The sequence below is a fragment of the Clytia hemisphaerica genome, unplaced genomic scaffold (genome assembly GCF_902728285.1).
Source record: "Clytia hemisphaerica strain Z4C2 unplaced genomic scaffold, Clytia hemisphaerica genome assembly, whole genome shotgun sequence".
Lineage (NCBI taxonomy): Eukaryota > Metazoa > Cnidaria > Hydrozoa > Leptothecata > Clytiidae > Clytia > Clytia hemisphaerica.
This window is the reverse complement of record NW_027104184.1, coordinates 1152846-1164443: the sequence shown is the minus strand read 5'-3', so window position 1 is coordinate 1164443 and position 11598 is coordinate 1152846. Positions and strand designations below refer to the sequence as shown.

General features: G+C 35.8%; 2 protein-coding genes across 4 annotated transcripts in view; one reads left to right on the top strand and one right to left on the bottom strand.

The window, feature by feature from the left end:
- Positions 1-2678: 2678 nt before the first annotated feature.
- On the bottom strand, positions 2679-6400 carry LOC136814826 (ciliary microtubule inner protein 1-like). Its single transcript, XM_067071255.1, has 3 exons — positions 6250-6400; positions 4637-4733; positions 2679-4129 (listed from the first exon to the last, which is right to left on the bottom strand). The coding sequence occupies exons 1-3, from the start codon at positions 6288-6290 to the stop codon at positions 3881-3883; spliced, it is 387 nt and encodes a 128-aa protein (XP_066927356.1). The 5' UTR covers positions 6291-6400; the 3' UTR covers positions 2679-3880.
- A 135-nt stretch (positions 6401-6535) lies between these two features.
- The window catches only part of LOC136814825 (uncharacterized), a 33345-nt gene continuing 28282 nt past the window's right edge, over positions 6536-11598 (top strand). The window contains exon 1 of one of the 3 annotated variants that reach the window (XM_067071253.1): positions 6536-6686. In XM_067071253.1, the coding sequence (XP_066927354.1) occupies positions 6665-6686 (22 nt within the window). In that variant the 5' untranslated portion in view covers positions 6536-6664. Of the gene's footprint in view, positions 6687-9360; positions 9427-11598 lie in introns of those variants that run through there. The other 2 variants (XM_067071252.1, XM_067071254.1) reach the window with 2 other exon arrangements.

The window sequence follows — 11598 nt, the reverse complement described above, 5'->3', positions numbered from 1 at the left end:
ATTGTGGTACCGTAAATCCTCGAATAAGCGCCCCGCTTGAATAAGCGCCCCCCTTAGAGCCTGAAAAATTAAATAAGCGCCCGGGCGCTTATTCGAGGATTTACGGTATACAAGTTGTACAGAAACTAACGACAACATAAGACGATTCTTTTGTGGCATGTCATTTTTCAATTTCATAAAATTCCACTTATGAATCTCTTTTCAACAAGCACAAATCTGCTATTCGTATTCAATAGACGATATCGGCTTTCAGAAATCTCCCCGAATGATTACCCATGATGCATTGCGCAAAAGAATTCACGGACGATATCGACTTTGTGAATTTTTTTGCGCAATGCATCATGTGTAATCATTCGGGAAGAATTCGGAAGCCGATATCGTCTTTTCAAATGCCATCGAAAGTTACAGCCTTTTTTGTTTCCGCTGCAAATTATATTGAGTTTTGAGATTTAAGGAATGGAAATTCAATTTCGATCTTTACCTGAAATTAGCCCCCCCCCTCCAACCTCGTTCCCAGGGCCTGATTCTCACTTTTTTATAATTTTGATGGTCGTTTCGAATCGATTTGCTACATCCTATATAAAAAGCAAATCGTCATGGGGACGAGGTTGCCCCCCCCTCCACTTTTTAAATGATTAAGTACGGTAACAGTCAGGCTGTACACATCCCCTCTGATATGTTTTGACCAAAGTCATTATAAGACCAGGGTCTGGCAGTATTGCTTTAGCTTTTTTTTTTGTTTGCTTTTTGTAGCCTCTTGTTGGAAACAAAAAGACAAGTTGCGATTTGCATACTTTTTGATCACGTTACCAAAATCTCCTTATGGGATTAGTTTTTTTTTCTAATCACATGATCAAAAAGTTTGCAAAATAAATCGATTTTGGAACGTAAGCTTTATTTTTTAACAATATAAAAAGACAAAAGCCTTCTAGTTCAAGACCAGTGTTTTTATAATGACTATGATCATGTATAAAATTCTCGTCCAGGAGTTATACCTCCGTTTTTGTGTTTTCGAGTTTTAGAAACTTGATTTATTCTAAGTTTCATATGAGAGATCTTTAAATTTCATTAAATTTGAATTGAAAGTTTAAATACCTGGATGTTCTGAACCTTTTTAAGAAAATTGAAACAGTTTACCTTATTGGTATATATTTTCGCGTGTTACAAATTTTCGCGGGTACTTAATTTCGCGAGTTTTTTGGTCAATTTTCGCGAAATTTAATACTGTTTAAATTTTTCAAAATTTTACAAAATCGCAAAATTAAATACACGCGAAAATTTTTTTCTTAGTATTTTGTTAGTATTTCTACATCAAAAACGTTGTGTTTCAAGCAAAATCAGTCTTTTTCTTGCTTTATATTCCCACTTTCTGAAAATACCTAGTTTAGTGAATCGCGAAATTTAATACACGTGAAAATTTTCCAGAAGTCGGCAATCGCGAAATTTAATACACGCGAAACACGTTTTTTCGAAAAAATTTCGCGATTCGCGAAAATTTGTAGCACGCGAAAATATATACCAACAAGAAGCCGGAGCGGCGTGAAGGTCCAGCTGACGTGGCAATAACCGAATGTCGTTCGTATCGGGTTCCTTAAGTGACGCAAAAGAATTTCCTTCCCATCCTCCACTCTGAGCTTCTATTCTTTGACACTTTCTTTGTATTCTTTATATTGCTAAGTTTTGAAAGTTTTTGATGCATTTCCCGAAATTTCGAAACTATTGCCGGTGATGGGATTTGAACCCACTATATACAAAGCACATATAGTTAGAACGCCAGAGCCTTAACCACTCGGCCATCGAGTCACAACTGAATTAAGGAGTTCAAAGTTGCTTATAAACATGGTATTTACTCCAACTCTACCCGGGGGCTAAAACCAGGGGTTAACTCCCATCCCCAACCCTAGCCCTAACCCTACCTGAAACAACCCTTTAATCTAACCGGGAAATTTGACTCTACTACCAATTCAATCCAAAACATAGGTCAAACATCGCGTGGGTAGGCGGCGGGGCAAAAATTCTAGATCGGCGGTTGGTTTAGCCTGGACTTGTTAATTCATTGCGCACACAGGCCCCGACAAAAACAAAATCTTTTCGATCAGTTGCTTTTTAAAGGTCCATTCTGCTGCGCGCTGGACCAATAAGGTACCCAAAATTTGCTGAAATTTGGGGTAAATCTCAGACGGGTATATTATACACGATACGCATCCCCTTATCAAAACATATCAGGGGGAATGTGTTAAAATAGCCTACTTAGCACTAAGTCTTTGGATTATACACCTCTCTCAGAGCGCACTGCAGTAGTAAAAGGGTCTTCTGTGAAGGCTGAGACAAGATTATTCATGTGTCGCACGTATCAAACACTTGGAAAGAGAATCAAATACATTCCACACAAACCATCTGTATTGTTATGTTATATATCTGTATTGCTCTAATCTTAAAGACCGTCATATTTGTCCGAAAATCACACCAAAGTGTCCGAAAAAAAATTGGAACCTAAGTAATTTTGATTCCCTTACCCTTAGCTTTCAACCAATTACTCTCAGTTGCCTAATAAACGGGACGAAAGGGTTTGAAAAATTGAAAATTTGAAGATACAGAGTGATGGCATTTTATCGGTCGAAGGGTAAATGAAATGAAAAAACACAAATTTTTTGACAAAAAAATATAATGATCTTTGAAATTATAAAAATGAATAGTGGTGTTCATTGTAAAAAAATCAGTAATTTAAATATTAAATTAAATAAAACAAAATCAGTTTCTTTTAAAAATTATTTTATTAAAATACAAAAAAATTCAAGAAAATCAAAATTACCTTTCTCCCTTGATTACCATAATTAAGTATGAAAATAAAATCTAAATTACGTCTCAAAAAAATTACTGTCATATAAAAATCAACCCTAAAGAATATTGATACCTTAAAATGATTGGGTTTAAAGGATATATACACGTTTTTTAATGAGAATAGTTCCTATAAGAATATCTGGGTGAAAATCGACTAGATGATAAGAATATCTTAAGAACACCTTGAGGGTGAGATTTTTCGAATCAGTAAGAATATAGGGTGGGAAAAATCAAAAGACAGTCATAATTCGCACAAAAAAGTCTAAGAATAGAACCGCCTGTTATAGATATATTTTGCTAGTTCAATGGCTCTTGATGCACAGACAAATCCTACCAAAGGGTTGAAGCATCCAAAAAAGCTCTTGATATCTTAGATATTATTAAAAGAAAAATTTTTATGAAAAATAAGAATATGTTTAGAATGAATATCTAACCTTCAGATTCGGAAAATTTCTAAGAAAACTTGAACACTATTCTTAAAAGCGTGTAGTCGAAAAATCTGTTCTAAGAACAAAAATATTGTTCAATTTTGTAGTGCTTATTTGCTTGCAACCAAAATATTATTTTTGTCGTGTCAGTACAATAAAAAGAAGAGTCGATAAATTTTAAGGTAGAAAAATCAGTTGATGTCAAAATCATACTTCATACAGTCACTCTCTCTAATTCGATCTTCAAGGGACCAAAACTTTCTTTGAATTAGAGAACGATTCGAATTGCAGAGAAAAAATTTAAACCACTTTTTCAGTTGAAGGGGCTAATATTTTAGTTCGAATTACAGAAAGATTCGAATAATAGAGGTTCGAATTAGAGAGAATTGACTGTCTTAGAGAGAGAGTTGCCTTTCTCATTTGGTATTAATTTTGGTTAACAATTAGAAACTTTGATGAATTAGCTTTAACCATGGCGACGTGTTACAATCCAACCTTGTAAGGTTTTTACGGCCTACAAAAGTTTCGTTGAAGTTGTCCTGCACCGGAGAGGGTTGATAGAGAACTGCAAAAATCAATGAAAACAATTGATTAAAAATCAAGCCCAATATTCATACGATTGCTTCATGAGGCCATTGCATTTCTGACAAGAAAGTTTTAGTAGGTTTTGTATACCGCCCATATTTTTCCAAATTATTTTCAGCATCTTGTGATTTCCAGCCGATAAATTGTGTGGATGTTCGTGGAAATGGTTTAGATGATTTATCAGGAACACTTCTACTGTGGATCGGTGGAAGCTTCAATCCTTCTGAAGATTTTTTTTTACTTTTGGATGGCTTGGTATCAGTATCATCAGATTTCTAATAGAAAAAACAAATATTGAAGTGATGCGTTTGAAGTATGGAGCTTTTTTTGTGTTTTGTTAAGTTACGTAATTCCCCCCATTATGGAAACAAACCTTTGAACCTGTAGAGATGATCTTCAAATCGAACGTTTGCTTACATAATTGCAAGAGTTAAGAAACTTAAACAAAACAAAAAAAAAGTCTATTGCTAATTTTTGACTAATCTGCTACTGTATTATGGCTTATTCCATGGCAGGACATTCACAATTTCTTTTCCAAACAAATGTGGAGATTCTCAACTAGTTAATAAAAAAAATTCAATGATCAAGATGACACAGTTTTTTTATAAAGAACACGATTATAAGGAACTTAAGGCTGAAAATGGTCAATGCTTATCCACATTCTGAATGCAGCTAAGTAAAAAAGAACTTGATGGGGAGCTTTGAGGCTGAAACTCTCTGGAAAAATAAGGAATTCCAGGCTCGGAGCCAAGTTAAGGTTCTTTAAAAAAACGTGTATATACCTCATTGTAAACTTCTTTTGAAATAAACGATGAAAGGAAGCCCCATTTATCATCCCATTGGTTTGCAGCTGTGTATTCTTTCTGAATGTGATCTTTCCTAAAGTGAAATAAAAATTTATGAATTAATTGATTTTTAATAAGGGGGATACTTACAAAAACAATGCACACAGCCAAAAATAATTTAGATGGATGGATAAAACATTTGATTCATGATCATTTACACAAAAAGCAGATTTAAGATTGCAAGCATCGTTCCGCAATAACTTTTTTTGGCTTCATTTTCAGATATGCGTTGTAATGTTTTTCTACACGAGCATGAAAAATGCTTTCCAACATGACATAACTTTGGAGAAAAAAAATTCATTTTTAAGCCTGTTCTGGTACCGTCAACTGCTCTAACAGTTAGTCACACTAGGAAATCAAGCTTTCAGAAAAAACAACATCAGTCATCTACAGGATGTATTTGCAACAACAAGGATGAAAGTTACCTGAATCAAGTTCGCAAGACAATTAATTAAAACTTGAAAGTTTGAAACAATATAAAACGTGCAGCAGCCAAAATCAACCAACCAAAGTTTGTCATTTAATTCCTGAGAAAGCGCTTTGATTTTTAAGGCCTTGTTTATACGCTAAGGTAAAAACAATTCCGCACATGTAAATGGGTCAGTGTTTGAGGTCCGGCAAAATTCCGGGAAATAGCCTATTCGGCAGTGTGCGGATCTAGGTGGGTCCCGTCTCCCCTGTAGATCTTTTTCTTGGGAAGTTGATCATCAAATTAGTTCTCAAGGTTGGCTTGGCTCAAACTTTTTCATCTATGGCTCAAATTTTAGGCAATTTCTCATAGCTTTGAGAAAGTTAATTTCATTAACGTCCGAATCGACAACACACGACAACACAAAGTTGAACTGCAGCCAAACTTTGCAAGTGATGGATTCCGCGGCCTGCAAACAAAGTCGTTCTACTACAGAACCATCCCTACGTGGAATAAATTGCCGTCTGAGGTGGTAGCTGCTGTTTCCATAAAAGGCTTCAAAGAAAAGTTGAAAGAAGCATGGAAAAGCCATCCAAAGAAATTCGATACACAAAATTTGTAAATTGAGATCAGTTTAGAGGCCCACTGAGTGCCTACAACCTGTAATATTCATTTTAATAATAATAATAATTAAAAAGCGCCGGGTTATTTTTTCATGAATTTCTTTAGAAAAGTTTTGCGGCGCATTTTTTTGCTTGAGAGTCATCAGGCAAACAATATAGCGCTTTCACAGCATTAATCTTTGATACACATTTCATGTTATGACAGAATGATAAGTATGATTGATAAGTTTGGTGGAGTTATCAAAACAAATTTTTTGTCACAGAGATTTAAACAGTAAGTGAAAATACAGGCCAGATGTCAACAGTTCCCATCCCATGTTTCGACCAATTGTCCCAAGTTAGAGCAGTTGACGGTATGTAAAATACACAAACAACAAACAGGTGCCAATTTCTAGGGTCTGAGATTTAAATCCATTTTTGACCCCTAAACTATTCATTGTGCAAAAAGTTGTTTACACAATTTTTAATTTTAGACTGTTATTTGTGGTGGCTATAAACCTGTTTAAAAAAATACTCACCAAATCAGATCATTTGCCACAATATTGTATGGGGTCTTCATTATAAAAAAAGTAAAGTATGAAATAAGGTGTTGATGGATTGAATGACCTTGCAAGTGACAATTCCAGTGCTGAGATTACTCGTCCTGTTCTTTGTCTTTGACCTGTCTGTCTGTCTTCATGTCGTAAACAAAAGTGGTTGCTAAAGATCTAAATTTAGTCCACGCCTCGACATTTTCATCAAGAGCATAATATCAAAAAAAGTGTCCGCTTGGCAAGCTCGTAAAGAAAAATAAGCATTAAGCTATCTCATGTGTTCGATTAATAATGGTAGTCGGAGAAGTGGAGTGAAACTGCGAATTATCTTTCTTTTGGTCTCTTCGTGTCTCTTCTCAGCAGCTTTTGGTTAGCCTTTTTCTTCTCCAGTGCACGCAAAATGGACAACTCTATCTCAACTGGTAAGAATTTTTTCTTTTCTTTAGAGCCATGTTTTAAGACAATTTTCAGCTTTTATTTAATAGTATCGGTATCATTCAGCCAGCCAGACTGGGGCTGGAGGAGATAGCAACTCCAGAAGATTTTTCAAGTTTCAATTTTTTTTTCAAAATCTATCCTATCTTGTAGAGCTTTGAAAAAGAAAGAAAATGAGGGGTCATAGGCCTCCAGAGGATTAGTGGTTGTAAAGATATTCAAATTTTAGTGTCAAAAATTTGACTAAATAAAATGTCAAAAAAAAGGTTAGGAAAATAGCTTGGAAAAATTCGAAAAATGTGTCAAAAAAGAAAACTAGCCGTATTGTATAAGGGTTGCGAAGCGATCCAGACTCCACCTCAATTCGCAAGTTGCTAGCAAAATAAGAGAACTCTAAAAATCCCTCTCATAAAGCCGCTTTAGAGACAGGAGGGTCGTAAGAGCCTTAATGCCCCAAACACACATAATCCACGGCGGTACAACACCACTGACCTTTATATACCCTGGACAAAGCTTCTCAATCCCAGCCAAGCAAAATCTTTGATCGGAGTTTTTTGAAAATTGGTACCCTAATGTCGGCACTACTCGATAGCGGTGTAAATGCATCGAGAGCGCTAGGTCTACTTTTCCTCAAATTCTTTTGATGATGTAGCGGCGTTAGACGTTAATTTTTAACATTGCAATGGCTTCTCCTTGGGTACCAATTCTAAAAAAACTCCAATCAAAGATGGCAGATATTGTTGGTCCAGGGTTATATAAAGGTCAGTGTACAACACCCACCGCGCGCCGCCTGTGCATCGCTCTTTTTTCCTTCTAGTTATTCTAGTGTAAATGGTGCCTTAATAAAATCGAACGATCGAACATTTTTATTCGAAATCATCAAAACATAAAACAAAAACAAAAACGTACAAAGATGACTTGTTGGTTCTTGGGCAGTTTATTATTTCTTGACAAATTCGACAAATTTGATTACGTCCGTACTTCTTTATCATAGAATATCTACTTGGTTTTGCAAGGTAAGTTCGTTCACTAAAAGAGCACTCCTCTGCCGCGTGTGACTTGCAAAAACCTCTCCTCATGATTGACTTTATTGATACTTGATACTTGCGTTAAAAGCAAGGGATATGAAGATCCTTTCTGTCACCGTTCAAAACTAATTTTTTCCATTTAACAGCAAAAAAAACATTTAAAAACCGAAGAACCACTGCTTAGATTGCTTAGATGCGTGCCGCCCGCGCGCCAATTTGATCAACTTCAGATTATAAGTCCGTGTTTCGGCTTCCGGTAATTTTGTTGCTGTTCACTGCTAGGGTACACCATTTTAAAACGGCATTTTTCGCAGTCCTAGCTACCAAACCGAGAAAGTTTTCGTAGCTTCAAGCCAAACCATTCAAGGTCATTTTGATAAAATCATCGGTTTGAAGATGTGATTTATATAGCAAATTTTATGGCAAATTTTCGCTTGGGATAGAAGTTAAAGGTACGTGCACAATATAGCAAAACTGCTTCGCTCATAAATTCGCTTCGCAAAAAAGAAATTTTCCAGTCATGCCTCTTAAATTTTGCATATCTCTTTTTCTAGTGTAGCTAGAGACCTCAAATTTAGAGGGAGAATTCTTTGATGGTGTTAAAATATTATTATATAAAAATATTTGTAAAATATTTAGTATGTTTATCAAAAACGAAGATATATTTTTTTGAAAGAAGACATTGCATTGTTTATTTTTGTTTTGAAGAAAATAGCTTGGAAAGGTTGGAGTTGGTAGACCCATTTTCAAGGGGCCTCTGGAATGGAGGAACAAAAACTTATGAGTAAAGAAAAGTTTTCTGAAAGGAGAAACCCAAATGAAAAAATCCATCGGCACATAAAAAACTTTTTTTTGGGACATTCCCATGCTAAAGAAGCAAAAAAGTTAAAAAACTACATGACAATGAAGAATAGAATTAGCGATTGTGATTTTTGAATCCTCCCTTTTTGATAAACATACAAAGTTTCAGCTCCAAATACTTTCTCCGTTTCCAGACACATTTGTTCTTCGATAGTTGCTAATTTTTTTTCTCCCGTCGGCAAACAATTTTCAAAATGTTGCAAAACGTTTGGCATTTTACCAATTTTGCCGTCTAGCCCATGTCCACAGTGTTATATACCGCTGGAAAGCTAAGATCATGTGCTTTCATTTAGTAAAAACCGGAACGCTTTAGCATACATAGAAAATAAGTTCCAAGGGTTCAAAGTTCACGGAAAAATGAAACATTTGGTTTGACGTCAACGAAAGTTGCATGACTTCTGGAGTCGCTAGCTGAGAGCCAGGCCAGGTCACGACCCACGGCATGGCCCGAACATGTTCGGGCCTGTTCGGACCATGCTCGGGCCACAAAAAAGTATTATTGAATCGGCCCGAACATTTTGTTTGGACCATGTTCGGGCCATGTATTTAATTTTATTTACTTTTCCTGGTTTATCATCATCCATTGTTAAATATTTTCATTACCAGACGATCTCAATCGAACGGAATCGACGATCGAATCAGTCGAACCAAATCGAACGCAATTGATCGATTGAAATTCGATTGTCGAACGCTATCGAATCGAAAATATTACTGCAATTTTCAGATTCGATTGATGTTCGATTGCGTTCGATTGATGTTCGATTGCTTTTGATTGCGTTCGATCGTCGATTCATTGACCCCAGATTGTTCATCGCATAATTTCTACGGGAAATCGAAAGTAAGTTCATTCGGCTTGTGATGTTTGAGAGTTTGGATGTTGGGAAGCTGCAAGAATAAAGCAAGACGATGTCAATCGAACGGAATCGACGATCGAACCAGGCGAACAACAATCGAATATTACCCAGAATTTTGACGTTCGATTGAGATTCGATTGCGTTCAACAATCGAATTTCAATCGGTCGATTGCGTTCGATTTTGTTGGATTGGTTCGATCGTCGAAGTTTGATTCACAAAGTTGTATAACAGTACAAAAAACGATCCAGAAAAATTCTGCTTCGAATAGAAGAACACCACAAGAAAAGGGAACGGGATAAAGAATAAAAAGAAGACCATATTATGTAAGATTCAAATCATTCTTTTTAATAATTTCCTAAAATTGGGAAAATAGATGATTACTTTATATTGAACAATATAATTGAAAAAGATGAACATTTTTAAATTTGTTTTGCTCAAATAAGGAATTTAAAAATATAAATATTGGGTCTGAAATTACACGCGCGATCGTAGCAAGTTTTCGAAATTGGCCCGAACATGGTCCGAAACTGTGCGGGCCCGCGCAGGCACGCGCAGGCCATTTTTAAAAGTTTAATCAAGAGGCCCGAACATGTTCGGGCATGCCGTGGGTCGGCCGGTCAGTCAGTTTTTTTCAGGTTCTTATATAGCATTCCAGGGTCAAATTGAACATTCTGTGGCAATCAAATCAAGTTCATCTTGTAGAGCTTCAAAAAAGAAAAAAATGAGGGGTCATACACCTCCTAATGGGCCATTCTAATGGACGACATGGAATTTCGGTAGCCAATTGCTTTCAAGAAAGTCCTGAATTTCCGTAACAAATTACAAAATACCTTCTAACTTGGAATTTCCGTACTGTAACCTAAAAAATCATGGATTCTAATACTTAATGCAAAATTAAGTAATTCATGGGAATTCCGATACTTCCTCTTTAAAGTTTGCCTGGAATTCCGTGCCAAAAGTTATTTCAAAAATTGAATTCAAAGATGAGTTGTTAAATTTTTTGTGTCCCGCAGATCTAATTTTTCTAAATATGGCCTTAGTTGGAACAAATTTTTAGGCAAAAGTGTAGAATGTTACACCTGCATATTATATATGGTTGGAAAGCTAAAGAAGCTCTAAAAAAAAATAAATTTTATAGCTCAACTACACAAGAACAGCTTGTCAAATTGAAGATTTATAAGCGTCAAATATAAAACAAGGAAACCCGGAATGGCTATCTTATACTAGCCGTATTGTATAAGGGTTGCGAAGGGATCCAGACTCCACCTCAATTCGCAAGTTGCTAGCAAAATAAGAGACACTCTAAAAATCCTTCTAAAGCTGCTAAAGAGACAGGGTCGTAAGCCTTAATGCCCCAAACACACCACATAATCCACGGCGGCACAACACCCGCTGCCGCCCGCTTCGCTTTTTCGAATTGTCTGTCGAAATCATGCGAAATCATCAAAACATAGAAATAAAACAAAAACAAAAATGTACAAAGATGGCTTGTTGGTTCTAGGGCAGTTTCAATTTATTTTTTGACCTTTCACCATTCGAACTAAATTTCTTTCCATTTAACAGCAAAACACACATTTAAAACCGAAGAACTACAGTACTGTGTAGATATCGTCCCTCACATGACTAAAGGTTCAATCTCAAGATTAATACCTTACAAAATTTAGAGTTTTACTGTGGTGGTCATCTTTGAGATTGAGATTGCCCTTTTTTCATGTAGAGGAATAGTCGATGTTTTCATATGACGAAAAGGCCAATCTAAAGGCAGAACGGATGCAAGTTCCATTTCCAAGACCTTATTTGAGAGGACCCTTTAATCCTGTGAGGGACGATAGGCCCGCCGCAATTGAAGATTTTCTTGGGACCTGTCCGTGGGGATCTACATTATAGTAGTGAAGTTGATAAAACAAAACTACTTTTAATATATAGGAAAATCAACCAAACAAGATATGTCTTTAAAAACAAAACAAAACGTTCTTATAACTTTAGTTGAATAATTGAAGGCACGTGCATGAGTCAAATTGATAATACAAGCGCAGCTGCGTCTATTGTAATTTTTGTGTTGAAATTTTCAAAAAACGATTTCATACTATGCTTAATTGCATTTGTAGAGGAAAATATTTTTTTTTGAATTTAAAAATTTGTTGTGATTTTGTTC

Bases quoted from the DNA above. Each gene is read 5' to 3' on its own strand.
- LOC136814826 (XM_067071255.1), bottom strand. From the start codon at position 6,290: ATGAAGACCCCATACAATATTGTGGCAAATGATCTGATTTG. The intron at 4,734-6,249 runs GTGAGTATTTTT...ATTTCACTTTAG, and splicing joins GTGGCAAATGATCTGATTTG to GAAAGATCACATTCAGAAAG. The intron at 4,130-4,636 runs GTATATACACGT...TTTTTCTATTAG, and splicing joins CAAAAGAAGTTTACAATGAG to AAATCTGATGATACTGATAC.